General features: G+C 44.7%; 1 protein-coding gene across 2 annotated transcripts in view; it reads right to left on the bottom strand.

The window, feature by feature from the left end:
• Positions 1–18990, bottom strand: part of STAM2 (signal transducing adaptor molecule 2) — a 112486-nt gene that overhangs the window by 62678 nt on the left and 30818 nt on the right. For both annotated transcript variants that reach the window (XM_029605498.1, XM_029605497.1), the window contains exons 6-8: positions 18530–18599; positions 17428–17617; positions 16554–16648 (exon numbers count right to left, since the gene is read on the bottom strand). In XM_029605498.1, coding sequence (XP_029461358.1) covers positions 16554–16648; positions 17428–17617; positions 18530–18599 — 355 coding nt within the window. The remainder of the gene's footprint in view (positions 1–16553; positions 16649–17427; positions 17618–18529; positions 18600–18990) is intronic.

The raw sequence follows: 18990 nt of genomic DNA on the forward strand, positions 1-18990 counted from the left end.
AGCTTGAAAAGTTATTTACTCATGTTAAATGCACTTAATGCAGGTAAAACATATGGACAATTCAAAGGCATATCTTGTGGCATTCTTTAGAAAGTGATTTAGAATGGGTTAAGTGTATGTACACATATAAAACCCAGTTAAAAGCATGAAAATGATTTTGAAAATCAGGGCGGTAAACCTTGCCCCCACCGGTCCCACATACTTTGAATATGATAGGTGTTCCAGTGCCATCAGGAGTATTTGGAAATGGGTTACGAATGTATTTGTAGAACCCTCAACATGAAAGTGAGGATTTACTAACCAAGGACTCCAATGATGAAGGCGAACCTAGGGGCTCTTCTGGTTGCCAGAGGGGAAAACCCCTGGACAACCACCTCTGATTAGTTTGATTCCGCTGCCGTCGAGTGAGAAGATAAAGAACCCAGTATCAAGGGTTCTGAGGAAGTTTTCACCACGATAGGTGATATTAGGATGCTGGTCTAACAAATCATTGCAGTGATGCTGAAGAGGAGCATTGATTATTTTATTTTAATTTTTTGGTCTCTTAAAATAAAGAGGCAAAGAAATTTCACAATAAACCTGAGATCTGGGCAAGTGACCGACGTGCTCTCTGCCCTGGCACAGAAGGTGCAATATCCTCTCAGAGGGCAAGGATAGGTTCCTGCACTTCGATAGAAGGTTTCGCTCTCTTGTCAGAAGACCTACGCTGTCAACTCAGAACAAATGAGGGCCGTGGTAATGGAAAGATGTAGATAAGACCTTCAAGCAGCTGGCCTAGAGTGGTCTGCATACAGCTGCTCCAAGTGCCTCGATGTTTCCTTTGCATCCAGTGCTGAATGCATCGATGTACCATGCACCAAGCCATGTCCTGTGGTGCAGGCTGCATCGAACTTTCCGATGCACCGCTCCTCGAATGCATCCATTGGCACACTGTGGCTCCTCGGGTTGACATATTTCTTTGATGCAGAGTAATTGTAACACTGGACTCTGTGGCTTTGATTTAGGCTGATGGAGGAGGCAATGAGGAGCCATTGCTCAACTCAATTCATTTCCCAACAAGGCAGATGATACTGCAATGCAGAAGGAGGATTATTTACTACCACTTGAGAGACTTCCACAGTTCCTCTATGTGCGGCGCCCTGGAGGGTTGAGAACATAGGAAGTTCACTGGCATATTTGGAGCATAGCAGGGTTAACCTACCATTAGGAACTTCATCTTACCATGTATATTGTTCTTCAGCTATTTTGAGGCAGCACAATTTTTTTTTTTGTAGCACTGGAAAGTGCTGTTGTGAGTGCTGCAGAACAGCGAGGCAACTAAAAGCGAAGTGACAATGTAAAATGTTTTATTGTGTTTCTCTGTTCAATATAGTTCAATTCAACTTATTAAAATCTAAAAATGTTCATAGCAAGAATCTGTAAAGATTATTATAAGAATAAAAGATATACAATTTTTTGAAAAACGTGCTCCTTGCCTAGAGTGGTCTGCATACGGCTGCTGCAAGTGCCTCATTATAAAATATAATGAAGAAACATACTGAAGTATAAACAATCCTTAGATATGCAGAGTACCACTATGCCAAAATTGAAGAATTAATTTAGTAGAAAACAGATATGATGATATGTGATCCCTTCTTATGGTAACAAAAATGTGCTGTGCTTGTAGATAAATGCAGTCATGCTGACCTGTTAACTGGTCCTAATCTAAGACATATAAGACATCTAACTGAAGCAAAGTGTAGAAGTGAAACTGGGATTAGTCAATCTGAAATATTTTTGCTGACCATGATTTTGAGGACAATATATAAGCCTGATTGTATGCATTGGATTTTAGGAATATCCACAGAGTTTGCTTGAAGTGTGATGTTGCTCATGTAATATATTACATTGCTTAAAAATAAAAGTGGTAATTCACTGCACTGCAAAATATTTGTCTATTTTTATTATGGAACAAATTAAAGGGAATTTCTTTAAATCTCCACATAAGAAATTAAAGAGAAGAATACAAATTTAAAGGATTCTGGGAAAAAAAACTCTAGCAAGACTGAGTCACATTTAAGCTGTGCTCAATCAAAAAAAGACTGAAGAGGCTCTCAAGGCAACACCCGCATGGGAACTCCCACACATACTAAGTAGAGCACAAAGCTCTACTAAACTTGGAGAGACAAGTCCATTTGGTACCGCCTGATGACATCACCCACAGATGATGTCTAATTCAGCCCTGCTTATCCATGGAAAAATGTTGCATGCATAAAGCATGAGTTAAAAGCACAAAAAAACTGAATAAATGTTTTATGTGCATAAACATTGAGCACAGGACCCCCGCATCATGAACTCCAAGTTCAGACTAACACTAGCCATAGAAAATGCACTCCATCTCTGACCACGAGTTAAATTTCCATTGTTAAGAAAATATAAGTTAAAAGCCTGTGCACTTCTCTGCATTGGGGAGTAATAACTAATGCCTTGAACAACATGGGATTTGCATGGAGGAGCGCTAAGCTGTGTACACATTAACATTTTTTGTGTGCAGAATTCCTGAATAAAGTTCTATGCACAAAAATATGTGCAGAACCATACACTAACATGTGAACATAGCCTACTGCACTTATTACACTGGGGACTCAAAGTACTTAAAGCTTGACTTATAAGTGGGCTTCATTCCCTCCATGGGTGCAAACCCTTAATACAGGCCCCCATGTAGCAAACAGCATCTTAAAACATACAAAAGGAAAATTGTTTCTTACCTGCTAATTTTCATTCCTGTAGTTCCAGCAGATGGAGACAGAGAAAGTTTCGCAGACACTGCCTCTTAACCTGGTGTGCCACTTGTAGTTCCTCAGTATTATTAAGTGCCCAAGCAAAAAATAGTCAAAAAAAGCAAATGTTGCTTACCTGATGTAACAGGTGTTCTCACAGGACAGCAGGATGTTAGTCCTCACAAATGGGTGACATCGAGGATGGAGCCCTGTACGGAAAACTTTTCTGTCAAAGTTTCAACAAGCTTTGACTGACACTGGCACACTGGGTGCACTGAGCATGCCCAGCCTGCAATTATCCCTGTGAGCCACAGGTGTCTCCCTCAGTCTCGTCTTATAGCTAAAAAGCGCAAGCGAAACTAAAATAAAAGTATACAGACCCAACTCCGCGGGGTGGCGGGCGGGTTTCGTGAGGACTAACATCCTGCTGTCCTGTGAGAACACCTGTTACATCAGGTAAGCAACATTTGCTTTCTCACAGGACAAGCAGGATGGTAGTCCTCACAAATGGGTGAGTACCGAGCTGAGGATGCCCGGGAATGCACCAGATACACCGCAGATGCGCAAAGGCGTAACGACTGAGGTGGAAATGGGAACGGAGGGCATCCGCAACACCATAATGGGTTCGTGGAAGGATGTTGGGTAGTGAATTGAAAAAAGTAAGAGTAGGCGGACTGGCCAAACATGGAGCATGCCGGCTAGTCAAATGTAAGCAATAATAGGCTGCGAAGGTATGGAGAGGACTCCAGGCTGCAACCTGATAAAAAAGTACAAGCAGCAGTAACCAAAGGGAAGCTGTTAAGGCTAAGACGGACACAACAGTATGTGGATACCCACAGTGTTGTAGTGAAATGTCTGCTTGTTGGTAGGAAAGGAAATATAGACCACTTAATCAGAAGGATTAGGTCTGTGTGGCCACTGGAAGTAGCAGCTTGACCCTTGCATGAAGGAAAGAGTCAAGTGGAATTCACATGGAATGCAGTGCAATGTAGATAGAATGTAAGCACAGCATTACTGTCCAGGAATGTGGAAAACCCAGTCTCTCCCTAGGGCGAGAGAGAGAGGTTAGGAAAAATTAATAGAGTATTTCCTGAGGAAAGGAGATACAACATCTACCTGAAAAGGATAGAAAGTTGAATGCGTAGAACTACTCAGTGGCAGAGGAACGGAGTCAGGTGAGTATGGAAAGAGTGCATAACTCACGGACCCTGCTGGCAGGAATGACATTAAGAGGGAAAGAAGTTCCCTTGCCAAACTGTGGAAGAGAGGAATGGAAAGGCTCAAACGTAGAATGTATGAGACTTATAAGGAGAATATATATGTTCATTCCGTGATTAGAGAAATAGAGGCGGCTTGATCAGTGGATAATCCATGGTAAGCCGACTCAGAGAGGATTACCGAAAACGGGAACCCAACTCCCAAAACGATACACCTCCTAAGAGAAAGGTGTATCTATGTGGAGGATGTCTGGAGAACAGAATCCGAGGGAGTAAGAAAAAATGGTGGAAAAGTAAAAGGGGTAATACCTCTTTTTTTTTTTTTTTTTTAGCGTCAGGAGGTAAAGCCTGCCATATTAAACGGCAAGATTTATGTTTAGAAGGTTTTGTGACGCTACCAGAACCTAAGAACATCAGTAAGTCTATGATTTGGGACTGACTGGTGAGGGAATAAAAGGTTACTGATATGATGGATTGAGAAGTATGGGAAGCATACTGATCTCAGTCAGGGAGAGGGGAAAAGAATACTGAACCCCATCCCAGTTCAACATTAGAAGAATGCTGGCTACGAGAGGCAGCAGAAGAGATATATTGAAGAGGCCTTTGATGGAAGAAAAGGCATCTAAGGGAACGCATAGGAAACATGTGTAGGGAGCAGAACCTGTGCATCGTATGGAATGATGCAGACGCAGAGGAAAGTTTAGTTAAACTCAGCGTTAAAAGATTTGCCCTGTACACATGTAATTGAGACCATTCGAGAGGATAGAACCTACGTGGAGAAGGTCAGATAGAGCGTTCATTAAATCTCTTAGATATGTGGCCCAAGGACGCATGAAGTGAACAAGGGCCAAGGGTAGAGCTGCGCAGCTGTCTAGCAGAGCAGCTAAGAGGTTGTGCGTGCTTATGAGTTGGAAAGCACATTGTCCCTATGCTGTCTGTCTGTATGCACAAAGAATTGTTGCAAAAGCAGTATTGGAAGGCATAAGGGCATAACTCATGGGTGCAACGTCCAGGAAGTTTATGAGAAACTATGCTGGAGTGCAATAGATGCATAATGGGTTGACAGCTTTCAGGAGAAACTTTATAACCCTAAGGAATTGCGAGCATGAGTCGAAGGAGACTAGGTCCTAGTTCGAACTGGGATAAGAATCAGGGACGAAAGCAAAGAAACCACTTAGGTCCATTGAGTATAGAATGTCACTGAATATAACCCATAGCAGTTTTGAATTATGAGAAAAATGCATAGTGGGAAGAAACCCCATAGCCCAACCATGAAAAGTTGAAAGGTTGAGGTTATGGAAAATATGCGCAGGGACATATAACAATGTATCAGAATGTCTGTGCGCATGCTGGACAAGAAGGTCTTAAGACTGTGGTGTCCAGAAGTGTTACAGAAGGGATTTATGGCAGTGACAGTAATCCCAGTTAGTAAATGTATAGTGAGTCCTGAAAAAAGTGAGAGCTCCTTGCATGTACTGAAAGTGGTTAGCAGTAGTCTATGCAAGGAAAGTGAATGATGTTACACTCCGCAGAGAAAACAGCATTCACCAACAGTGATGCAAGAGACAGTTCACTTACCGAAGCTGGTGCCGGCGGCAGAGCTTGGGGTTGTAATGTTGACTCACCATAAAGCACATAGAAACATTAAAATAATGTACTTACTGCAGTATGGAGTGATGGTAACCAAAGATACCATTGTACCTGTGACGTCTAAAGAAAGTTGGATTTTCTTAGGTCCAGGATGTGCGGAGAGTAACTATTTTCTGTTAAAAGAAAGAATAGTGCAATTAAAACTCCCCAACCCCCCGCCCTTCTCCCCTCTGCACTTCGTAGCGCCTGGGGGAGTGTACCGGGACTTTGGTACAAGGTGGGGTGGCCGCTCTGATATCTGACCAGATGGGAGACCAGGAGGTGTCCCAATGGAGGATATCATGTAGGCTCCTGCAGGTGTGTGAGCGGTAAGTGGTACCTGCATTTCTGTATGCTGTACAAGGAGACACTGAGACCTGTGGCCAGGCCTCAAGGTGGACTTGTACATGGGGCAATGGTTGCTGAATCTCATGTTTAACAGATCAGCCAATGCAGCTGGACCTTGGTTGGGAGGGAACCAAGAGTCAGAGCATTGGTCGGCACAGGGACTTGTTACTGACAAGAGAAGAAGCCCTGCTGCAATCCCAAGAAGATAGAGGGGTTCTCCTGATATTGTGGCTAACATAGCTAACATAGTGATATGTGACACTAATACAGTTCTAAAAGGCACATGACCCAGAACTTTTCGAACCATGGTCCGAATGGGAGAACACAACTCTATGGGAATGCCGCCGAAGCGGGTACTTACCATCCGACGTGGATCGCCGCAAGACGAGCCGGTGAAGATTGTTGACCCCGACGGTCTCCGGAGTCCTCGAGGGTAAGGCCGGGGACGTAAACGTCCATCTCGCTCTGAAACCCGGTATGGTGGCACAGGTACAGAGGAGACAGGCCAGGCGTGAGTGGCGTTTAGACTGCTAAGTGTAACAGATGGCCATAGTCCCACACCACTTGACGGTGGGGCACGCCAGGAACAGAGGAGCCCTAACGGAACTCATGTTCCCTTCCCTCGTCACAGCGGCTCGATGTGTCGTGACGCCAATGCAGAAGCTGTCGGACCTGGATCCGGAAGTTCTGGATCACCAAGGACTGCCAAAACTGTAGGAACAGTGCTGATGGCAGTGGTGATGTCGCTCTGCCCGAGCGTTGTCCAGCCTGGAGAAGGATGGCACCGATGTGCTGGATGGCGTCAGCGGCGGACGATCACGATGTCGGCGATGATGGGTGCCACGGTGCTCGGCCCGGTCTTTCCCCAGCGCCGAGATGGAAGCCCTCGTCGTCCTGGAAGGCGATCGATGACGAACTGTCAGCATGCCTGCTCTGCTCCTGACACAATGGAGTGTCTTAAGCTAATACGGGGCTTAAAAAAGAACCCAAAGCGTGGAGCAATGTGAGGAGGCGAGGGTATTATGTGGCGGTGCTATGTCGGTATTGACGATATTGAAGGCAACCTAAGGGGCTTCGAGGATATCATCAAAATGGGTATGAAAAATCGTCGATGACTGGCCAGGAGAATGATGACAGTGACGGGCACTGACAGCAGTGGCATAGGTATCTTTGAAACGATGTGGAATCGAATAATCGAAAAACATTGCCGTTATTGAAAAAGATACCGGCATCGACTGAGTCGAAGTCGAATCAATAGGGCGTCAAGGACACCGAAGGAAAACGGAGGTGTCGAGGGCATCGATGCATGGAGGCGGGCATTTATGCCGTTTGTGGCATGGCCACGGGCATCAACTATAGGGCCACAGACGTTGACTGTATCGATTTGGACAGACTCAGATTTCCAAGTGTACATGGCATCGGTGCCCCAGACACGTGTGTCGGTGGCATCGATATGGACACGTATGGAATCGATGGCATGGATCTCCCAGTCGATGAATTCCATCCCGGCATCAACGCCAGTCCTGGAATCGGCATGGGCATCGATGCCAGCCATAAGGCTGGCATTGGCATCAACGCCCATCCACGGAATCGAGCCGGCATGGATACCCACCGATGGGACCCACCTGGGCATCGAATTTCACCGATGGGAGCAGCCTGGCATCGACTGCCCTCGATGGATGCATTCTAACATAGATGCCCATGGATGAAACACCTGGGCATCGGTGTCCATCGATGCAAAAGGACCCGGCACCGATGCCATCGACGGACAAGCCATCCGGCACCGATGTCCACCGATGGGGACCATCCGGCATCGATGCCCACCGACGAATCGATGTGGCACCGATGCCCACCGATGGAAAAGGGCTGGACATCGGTGGGGAGGATGGGGCATCGATGGCATCCCCAAAAGGGGGGGTGGCATCGATGAAGTGACCCTGGGATCGTTAAAAAGTGTCTCGGGCAGCGGTGGCGGCGACCCGAGTATGCATGGCAGTGACTAACAGCGTGTGCGTCAATGGCATGCATCCGGGTAGGGACGGCACCGAGGAAGCCCAAGGAAAAAAACAGTGCGTAAGAGGAAAAAGCCTGGTAGCACTGAAAAGCAAAAAACATGGATAAAGGCATCAGGGCACCGTGGGGGGAGGGGCGCTGATGACATATAAAAGCCCAGGGCGGTTTAGGAGGGTCCCGGTGTAGCGATAGGGTATCGACTGCGTGAGGGTACCAGGGAACGAAGGACTTGAAGCTACAGAAGTCCTAAAGTTAAGGAAAAAATCCCTACCCCACTAGCATAAGCAAGCAGAGTGTCACAGAGATACTCGCAAGCTGTTTAAAGCTAACTGAAAAATGGGGGAAGGGAAGGCTTCAGTCAGTTAACAGCCTTAAGATAGTGACAGGAACCGACCGAAAAATAAGAATTAGTACTCACCGAGCGTCGTAAAAACGTACGCGGAGGGAGACCTGTGCAGGGAAAAGTGTTTTTTGAAGTGAAAAGTTAAGTGTTTCCATGAGGTAATTAGTTAAAAAATCCTCACAGAGCTCCAACCGCTATGCTGACTGCAGAGCGGAAAAAAGAAGACTGAGGGAGACACCTGTGGCTCACAGGGATAATTGCAGGCTGGGCATGCTCAGTGCACCCAGTGTGCCAGTGTCAGTCAAAGCTTGTTGAAACTTTGACAGAAAAGTTTTCCGTACAGGGCTCCATCCTCGATGTCACCCATTTGTGAGGACTACCATCCTGCTTGTCCTGTGAGAACATCTAATACGCTAATTCTATAATATCCCCCAAAGAGCAGAGAAGAGAGGAAAATGTATAATTGAGAACTATAACCACTTTTAGAACTCTGATTAAGACTAACCAGAAACCTGTGCCATTCTTCAGAATTATCATAGAGAAAAAACTGATCGAGCAGACTCCCCAAATCTCCTCTCTCCCACCAGGCGGGACTCTGGATTGATCTGTGGTACGACAGGAACAAACCTTAGGAGGTAAGAACCAGTTTTCCTTTCTCTGAACATATTCAGATCAGTCCAGACTACTGCGAGAATCCCACTCAAAGTACACTTTCACCGAAATCGCCAACATCTGAGGCCTGACGGCCAATTGATAGTGTCTGGCAAAAATATGTAAAGACTTCCAAATAGTCGTCCTGTTGTGATGACACTAGCTGACATTCTGCCCAGGAGGCTGCTTGCGACCGGGTAGAACAAGCCTTTAACCCCTCCAGGACAGGATGACCGCAATAGATGTATGCGAAACCTATAGCCTTTAACCAACGTGCAATCGCGGCCTTTGATGCCTTCTGACCCTTTTTTGCACCACTCCATAACACAAAAAGATGATCCGACAATCTTAAACTGTTAGTGAGCTCTGGAAACTTTAACAGTGCCCTCCCGATATCCAGACTTCTTAACTCTTTTGCATGAGGTATACCAATCTCCAGATTTGGAAAAGCCGGAAGCTCCACTGATTGACTTAAGTGGAATGCTGAAACCACCTTCGGCAAAAAGGACAGAACCGCCCGCAAAGACACTCCGGAATCTAAACTTCTCAGAAAAGGTTCTCGACACAACAGGGTTTGAAGTTCTGACACCCGTCTAGCGGAACAAATCGCTACCAAGAAAACCAACTTCAAAGTGAGATCCTTTGTGGTGGCTCTTTTTAGATTAGGACCAAGTTAAGGATCCAAGAATGGCACACTTTTTGAATAGGGGGGGGGGGTGCAAGTGCTTTGCCCCCTCAGAGGAAACATACCACATCCGTATGCAACACAAGGGAAGACCTATTGATTTTGCTTCGCAAATAGCCCAGCGCAGACACCTGTACTCTCTCAGGGAACTGCACCACAGAGTCTCGCCGAGAATCGACCCCATGCTCTATACACCAAGACCCTCCAAACCTGGCATATACCAAGGAAGTAGAAGTCTTTCGAGCCTGCAAGTAAGTGGATATCCTGAGGATGTGATTTCTTTTCTTCCTTAATTGCCTCCTCTCAAAAGCCAAGTCGCTAGACAAAAGCAATCTGCTTGAAATGAAAATATGGGGCCCTGACTTAGTAAATGTGTCAGATGGCACAGTCTTAATGGGCCGTCCACTGCTAGATTGACCAAATCTGAAAACCAAGGCCTCCAAGGCCACTCTAGAGCCACGAGAATCACCTTCCCTGGATGGATCATTATTCTCCTCATACCTTTGCCCACTAGAGGTCATGGCGGGAACATGTAGATCAGGATGTTGAGCGGCAAAGGAAGAAACAGGGCATCGACCCCTTCTGCAACTGAAGAAGCAGGGTGCCTTGGCTTAAGAACATAACATGCCATGCTGAGTCAGACCAAGAGTCCATCAAGCCCAGCATCCTGTTTCCAACAATGGCCAATCCAGGCCATAAGAACCTGGCAAGTACCCAAATACTAATTAATTAATAGCAGGTAATGGACTTCTCCTCCAAGAACTTATCCAATCCTTTTTTTTAAACACAGCTATACTAACTGCACTAACCACATCCTCTGGGAACAAATTCCAGAGTTTAATTGTGCGTTGAGTGAAAAAGAACTTTTCCATTGAGTTGCCATGAGATTCATATGAGGGATGCCCCATCTGCCAGTAATGAGGTTCATTGCTTTCTCCAATAGCTCCCATTCTCCGGGATCCAATTGTTGACTGCTGGGAAAATCCACTTGCACATTGTCGGATCTCGCTATGTAGGAAGCTGCTATCATGGCGAGAAGCTGCTCTGCCCAGTCCATCAGCATCTCTGCTTCTAGAGCAACCGCCAGACTCTTGGTATCACCTTGGCGGTTGATGTAGGTGACTTTCATCACGTTGTCCAACAGGTTCCTGACCGGATGGTTGCGCACAAGGGGCAGAAACTCCTTCAAAACCAAGAGCACAGCTCTCATCGCCAAACAATTGATGGCCCACCACATTTCCTCCATTGATCACTGGCCTTGCACCAACTGAGATTGACATACTGCTCCCCAACCAGAGAGAGACTAGAATCAGTGGTCACTATCGTCCACTGCAGAACCTCCAGGTCCACCCTGCAGTCCAAATGGTGTCAACCAAGCCACAACAGACTAGACCTGGCTGAATCTGTAAGATGTAGCAGGAGATGAAACTGTTCAGACATCAGATCCCACCAGGAAAGTAACACTCTGCAGTGCTCTCATATGAGCAAAGGCCCACGGGACCAGCTCCAAGGTCAAAGCCTTGGAACAGAGAACCTGCAAGTAATCCCAGACCATGGGCAATCAGGCCTCCATTAGGCTCAGAACTTGAGACTGTAACTTGATAATCCACGCCTCCATGAGAAACACTTTCTCCACTCGGGTATCGAAGCGCACACACAACTACTCCAGGACCTATGAAGGAGAAAGGTGGTTCTTGGCCAGATTCACTATCCAGCCCAAGGACCCCAAGCGGTGTAACTCCCTTTCCACCGCCTGACTGCAAAGGTCCTCCAACTTTGCCAGGAGGAGCCAGTCATCTAGATATGGATGAACCAGCACGCCCTCCTTCCTGAGAGCTGCCGCTACCACCACCATTACTTTGGTGAAGGTCCTCAGGGTCGTGGCTAGACCAAACGGTAGAGCGCAAAACTGAAAATGCCTCCCGAGGACCATAAACTGGAGGTACTGCTGATGATCCTGGCAGATCCCTATGTGTAAATACACTTCCGTTAGATCCAGGGAAGCCAAGAACTCCCCATTTCGCACCGCTGCTATGACACACCTGAAAGTTTCCATCTGGACACGGGGAACCTTGAGAGCCACATTTACTTTCTTCAATTCCAGAATTGGACGAAAGGTTCCTTCCTTCTTTGGTACCACAAAATATATGGAATAACGTCCCATCCCCCGCTCCTCCTGGGGAATGGGAACAATGGCTCCCAGCATTCTCAGTCTTTGGATAGTCTGATGAACAATCAGTTTCATTGGCAACAAAGCACAGGGAAATACCATGAATAGGTTTCTTAGGGTCCGAGCAAATTCTAAAGCACAGCCTTGTCCTATCATGCTTAGAACCCACTGCTCCTATGCGATCTTGACTCACTCCGCGTAAAAAGAGTCAACCGACCCCCGATGAGTGGGGTTGGCCACACTTCATTGTGCAGACTTGGCTCTGTCAGCCCCTTGGCAGGAACCCTCTCTGTTCACTCTGCATCCATGAAAAGACTGGGACCAAGACTGAGATCTCCCCGAGGTCTGCCTCTGGCCCGTGCCCAGAGCTCAGCTCTGACAGAAATGCCTTTGCCCTCGAAAGCGAACCAGCAGAAATCCTTTGGGCTCTTTGGGCTTATCCTCCAGTAGCTTATCTCCCACATGCTTTATCAGCTGCTCTAAGTCGTCTCCAAAAAGAAGCTTGCCTTTAAAAGGGAGGGCTCCAAACTGAGCCATCGACGAAACGTCCACTGACCATGTCCATTACCTGCTATTAAGTTGATTTAGAAAATAGCCACTGCTATTACTAGCAACAGTAACATGGAATAGACATAGTTTTTGGGTACTTGCCAGGTTCTTAAGGCCTGGATTGGCCACTGTTGGAAACAGGATGCTGGGCTTGATGGACCTTGGTCTGACCCAGTATGGCATGTTCTTATGTTCTTATGACCAGTTTCATAATCATAGGAGCCTCCCAGCTGAGACTGTGAACACCACTGTCCAGGAAGAAGTGCAAATAAGATCATATAAACCATCAGCCCCATAAGCAACCACTGCCTCCAAGGGTTCCGCCTGCTCAGACTCCTGGGGTGACAGATCCCTGGAACCTTATAACTGCTGCACCCATCTCAAGCTAGCCGCAAGCATAAAACTGCTACACACTGCAGCGCTGATGTCAAGAGCAGAAACATAAAAAATCTTGAGGTGCACCTCGAACTTCCTGTCCTGCAAATCCTTCAGAGCTGCCATGCCAGCTACTGAAATGGTGGTCCTCTTTGTAACCACCAACTCTGAAGCATCCACCTTCGGCACCCCTCAAGAGTTCCAGTGTATCTCTGGGCAAGGGATAAAGCTTATCTATGGCTCTACTAACCTTAAGTAACAATTTCCAAAAAATAGCTAGTGTACATAAACTTCTACTTCATGTTCAATATTAAAAATGTTTTACCATTTCATTTTTATTTCTAATTTTTAATTAATCAAACATTACAAATCAAAGAATTTACATGCCCGACAACACAATACATCTACAAGTTCCAACATTTTCCTACTTGCATAACCAATTTTGTTATATATCTATGTGGGACAAACAAGAAGATCTTTAAGACCACGCATTAGTGAGCATAAGAGCTGCCTATACAATGCAAAAGAAACTGCACAGATAGTGCAACATTGTTTAAAGGAAAAACATTGAATAGAGGATTTATGGTGGTTTGCAATAGATCATGTTATACAAAAACAGTAGAGGAGGAGATTGGGAACAAGCATTGTATCTGAGGGAACAGAAATGGATTTTCAGGTTGCGAGCAGAAGGGCCACTTGGATTAAATAGTAAAATCAAGTGGAACAGCTTGAAATAACAAGTAATTGAAAGCTTTAATATTGAAAAATAAATATACAATCAAGATGAATTTAGACAAATATCATTACTGCAAGTTTTGACAGATACAGACAGATATAAGAAATAACTGTTGTAACGATGTAGAGAATACAATGATGCTCATTAATTTGAATTTTGGTAATGTGAATATGTGTTAGGAAATTGTGAGTGGAAGAGTCGCCAGCAAACATAAGCATTGATTTGTCAAAAGGTGAGAACGTAATGACATTTTTTTTAGTTCAAATTTTGAGAACGTGCACATGTAAGTAAGGAAGAGATGTGATAGGTCAAAATTGTAGTACCTGGGAGTTTTTATAAGAGATGTTTTAGCCATGTTAAAAACATTCGAGCCTGACAAAATCTGAAAGCAGACATGTTATTCTAAGATTTAAGGACGACTGAGTAATTTAATTATTTAAAAAGACTATGAGCCCTTTAAAAAAAATGTTTTGGAACTATTCATTTTTTGTATTATATAGATTGCCCTGATGCAGAATTGATGAAATGTTGGCAATGTCAGCGTTTAAATACTTGAATTGATAGAATTGCAGCAATCCTCAGGAGAAAGAGAAAAAGATTTAAATATCTGGAGGCACTGAGATTAGTACAAAGCTGTGAAGTCTATTTTATATAAGAGCCAATTTTGCTGGGGGAATCTTTGTTTCAATATATTGTGAAAGAGTTAATGTTCACAGCAATGCAGTAACTCTGTGAAAATAAAGAAGAAAGAAGTAATGGGTCGCATTACAATTAGGAACAAGCTGTGAAACAATTTTTAATAAATGTAACCAACAAAAAAAAAAAAAAAAAAAAAAAAAGAACGATGGACTTTTAATAAATATGAATAAAAGAGAGGTTTTTTAGACCCATGATTGCAACTACTGGTTTGCATACAACATGTTATGTTTTCAACCAGTGTTGAGGTCTTCATCTCAAATTAAAAATTAAAAACCAAAAATTAGAAATAAAGATGAAATGGTAAAAAATGTTTACTATTGAACAAAGTAGAAGTTTATGTACACTAGCTATATTTTAGAAATTGTTACTTTAGATACTAGCATATCCCTGATTCTACTAACCTTAAGGCCACTCTCCAGAGTGTCCCACTCCCTGACCACCAATTGCTTGACTATGCCCGTAAGCCAGCCATGACCGGGTCCACTATGTCCTGGTCCGACTCATCCTATGGAACCGCTATCTTCAACTCCGCCAGGGCATGCGGGATCACAGGACCCAGCTCCTCCTTTTGAAACAGGCAAACCGCCTTGGGATCGTCCCCTTCCATGGAAGGAACCGTTCCAGGTTCCTCCTCCGGATCCTGACCACTCTTGGGCAGGACACCATCGCGAGGACCATCCCCCAAGGGCAACCCCTGGTTGGACTCCTCGGAAAAAAAGTCATCAGTGGCCCTCTGCACCGTTGGACCTCTGACCTTACAGATCCATGTAGCCCCCAAAGCCTCCGAACATCTGGGCAATTTTCTGGGCGGGCCCTCAGAAGGCCTGCACTTGGGGGAGCACCACCCCTTAACCAGCCGCACCAGATATGCTTCATGCATTAAAGGGACAAACTCTGGAGAAAAGGGGGAAGGACCATACATATCCTTCTCGAGGGGATCAGGATCCCTTCCTGACTGCCCCTCCAAGCCCTCCCGCGCCTCATCGAGGCTATAATTCGCTGGTGACAGTGCTGGCAGAAGAGCCCCTCCCCCTGCCACCCTCTCTTCAGCAGCCGTGAATGTTTTCAAAATGGCCGCCATTCCTGTGCTTAGTGGGAATGGGTCGGCCGCTTCCTCTAATGTGGCCAGCGACCTGCCAGGCCCGCGCTGCTTTGATGATGCCGCTGCAGTTCCCCGCCAGGTACCCTCTGCACTGGAGAGGCATCGGCCGGCCTTGGAGAGCCACAAGCAGTGCTCCCTACACTCGGAGCAGCGGCTCCCACTTGGCATGGCTCGGCGCAACCCCAACCACGTGGCACATGCCGAGACAGAGACAGGATTGGGAGAGCCAAAAAACTGATTTCCCTTGACCGGCTTACCTCTGTCTGCCCCCAGTGACAGAGAGAGCCGAAAGAAAAATAAAGAAACGGTTACTGCTCCTCTTTTTCCTTTTGTAAACTTCATTAGAAAAACAAAAAGCTCACTTCCGTGATAGAAGAGTGACAGAGGCTTCCATCGATCCTTCTGAAGGGGAACTGGACCACCAGCTTTCACCCTCAGCGTGAGAGAGAAAGCAATTTAGGGTCCCCCAACCCCTGCTCGTCTTATCCTGCTACCAGGAGGGATGGCCCCACCAGGACCTACCAACCTCCTAGGAGGAAAAAACTCAAAACGTACAAAAATTCTTTTTTTTTTTTTTTTTTTTTTAAGCTCAGGTATAGAACAGTAGGTTTTGCACCACCTCCATCTGCTGGAGAAAGAGAAACACTGAAGAACTACAGGTAGCACACCAGGTTAAGAAGCAGTGTCTGTGAAACGTTCGCTGTCTCCATTTGCTGGAAGGGAAGCAAACCCAGGAGTTTGGACTGATTTGGGTAAGTACAGGGAAAGCATTTATCTGATAAGTACAAGAGAAGCAAAGACCATGAAGTGCAGCTAAGCAGCTTGGTCTTCCCCAAAAATATTAGATGACATCTTTAAAACTGCTCCAACTCCATTCCATCACACACAAGCGTAAGCTAAGAGGAATAAAAGCCTGTCAAACATTCCAATGATCAAGTACTCCCATTAAATGAACATTGTCGGAAACCTAATAAGGGAGAAGTTATGTTTCTAAAAATAACATTCTATTTAATTTTAGACATTTGGGTCTGTTACAATCACCAGAAAGAAACTGCTTACCTGTACCATTATTTCTGCTACACTGATCATCACCAGCCGCTAAACAAAGTCATAACTCAATTTCTAAACACGTTATCTATTTTCTTTGAGAAAGTGCTGTCATCTTAGCTTAAGGGAGCTACAGTTACAAAAAGTTTTGAAACAACAAATGACACTGTCCAAACTTTAACAAAATGAAATAAAACACTGGGCTTAACATTCAGCAAAACGTAACATACCTGCTTCAGGTTCTACATTCAAGGTAGATGACACGAAATTCGATGGGAATAACCCTATTCCTCTGTGGTTTTCTCCTTTCCACCAATTGGTATCACTGGCAAGCAATTACAAAACCGCATCAAAGTACTTCCAATTTTTAGCACTAGTCATTATTAGTACTCAATTAAATTTCGGTCCATGGTTCACAAAAGTGACAAAGACAGACTGCAGGATTCTGGAAAGGGCCCTGGTGTATGGCCCCCTGGGCCCCCAAGGACTGCTGCTGTGATTACTGAGCTGGTTGAGTTAGGAAGGGATAGAAAAAGAAGGGGGGAAAATCTTCCCACCTAGTTTGGAATAAAGGCTCATAGAGCCAGATCCCAGTCCAGTTCTGTATTGGAAGCCCAAAGAAGCAAACAAAGTGCTGAATTAACACAAAAATTAAAAAAGCGACCTTACTCAGTAGCAGCCAGGATTTAAACCCAAAAATCTGTACGTTCTCATGCCAATCACTAACCATCCCTTCCCCCTTGCTATGTCCATAGACAATTGAGGATGCCTACTACCATACCACACATTACTAAAACAGGTTTAACTAGGTATTAGTAATGTGATTCATTTGCTGTATTTAGTTAACCTTGTTTCAAAAAAAAAAAAAAAAAAGAAACCACCACCTAGGGAATATACCTCACTCCTGTCCAGACAGAATACAGGAGGTGCCCGCTATGTTACATGCACCCAGGATTAAAGCATAGACTAATACGCCCAAGAAACAGAAATAAAAAGAAACAAACTCCTTGCACACCAATTCCTCAACACGTACAGCATGGCAAATGGAACCAGATTTATTTCAAAGAAAAATGGAGCATTCCTGTAAAACAGGCTGTGATTTACCTATCATCCAGCACAATAATAATTTCTCCACTTTTAAATGTGAGTTCATTGTCTTCAACAGCTTCAAAATCATAGAGGGCTCGAACCTTCCTGGCCATCTTCTGATTATCGTGTTGCGATTCCACACTTGGGTACAGGGATTTCACTTCCGCCGACTGCAGTTTCTGTTCTTGCAAAGAGAGTTCAATTGCTATGGTTCAGAAAGGAGTAAGAGAGAAGGGAAAAAGGAAGCAAAGTGGGCATAAATAAATGATGCTCTCTAGTCCACCCAGGCTCCCACCCTAGGAAGAAAAGAAAACACCTTAAAAACAGGAGGAAAAATAAGAAAAAGGACTAAAGCTTTCCAAGGTTGCAAGGTGAGTTTGGTCACTCCTGCACGAGAAGTTATAAGCAGTGCATGCTTCTGTTCTGCCTCCATAAAAAACTTTGCATTTCGCTAGGTTGTACTCCGAGAAGCACCTAGCTTACAATTTCATGGACCTCTTGAAATTTGGAACCAGCAGCTCTGTTTTAGGGTGGGCAGCAGTTGCTATTGGAGACGATAGCTGCAAGAGTGAAAAGGGCACCATGGGTTTTCAAAAAGACAGTGGGCATTTTCCCATGGCTTTTAGGAAAAGTTTCTGCAGGTGTTCAGCATTCCAGGAGACAAGTAAGGCATAAACAGGACCAGGCGCTTGAGACTAGCTTAACGGCAATTGCCAATACTCATCAGAACCGCCTCCCAAAAATAAAACACAATTTTGATATTTTTAAGGGGAATAAGCCTCAATGATTGACTTGTGTTAATTCTATCTGATTTTGTGTCTGCATTTTAAGGGAAATGTCTCCTAAAACGTCTAGTGTCCCTAGCTCAGGACTACTTGTGACCAAACAGAAAAGCTAAATTGTGGCCAAATTCAAAATTAAGATGTACAGCATTTAATTATAAATTAAACTTTCAGCTTTATATGAATGGTCAAAATAATGGAAGACAAAATCCTGCATTTTAGCACTAAATGTTCAAACGTTACTAGTTTGCTACATTACATGTTATTTGTAAACCGGCGTGATGTGCCCTACGAACGTCGGTATAGTAAAAGTTCTTAAATAAATAAATACATACCTTTAGCGATATCTTCATCTTCTTTGTTATTAACAGGTGCTGTACCATTCTTGGTAGGATTTGAGCCAATCTACAAAATGAAGGTTGATAAAGTCACAATAGCAGAATCAGCTCTAGTTAAAATAAATATGTAACAAATTGCACAGAAGGTAGAGATCATTGGCTATTAAATTCACTACACAAAATCCTGAACAGGCGCTCACAATGATTATGCCAGCCAATGCTATGAAATACTTTAAAATCAGGAGTTGGTGATACACACCATGCATGGCACCATAATACTTCCCCCTCTGCAATCCTCATTTTCAAAATCCATAGGCTGGATAAGCTAACCTTATGACATGTGGGATTGGCAGAGGCAGGCCACAAGTTCCAAGAATGCAGCATCACTATCAGAGCAGGAGTAGCGTGGCTAGCCAGGCGGCTGGCCGGAAGTAGCAGGAGGTATCCAAACCCCCACC

This window comes from Rhinatrema bivittatum, chromosome 6, assembly GCF_901001135.1.
Source record: "Rhinatrema bivittatum chromosome 6, aRhiBiv1.1, whole genome shotgun sequence".
NCBI classification, from domain to species: domain Eukaryota; kingdom Metazoa; phylum Chordata; class Amphibia; order Gymnophiona; family Rhinatrematidae; genus Rhinatrema; species Rhinatrema bivittatum.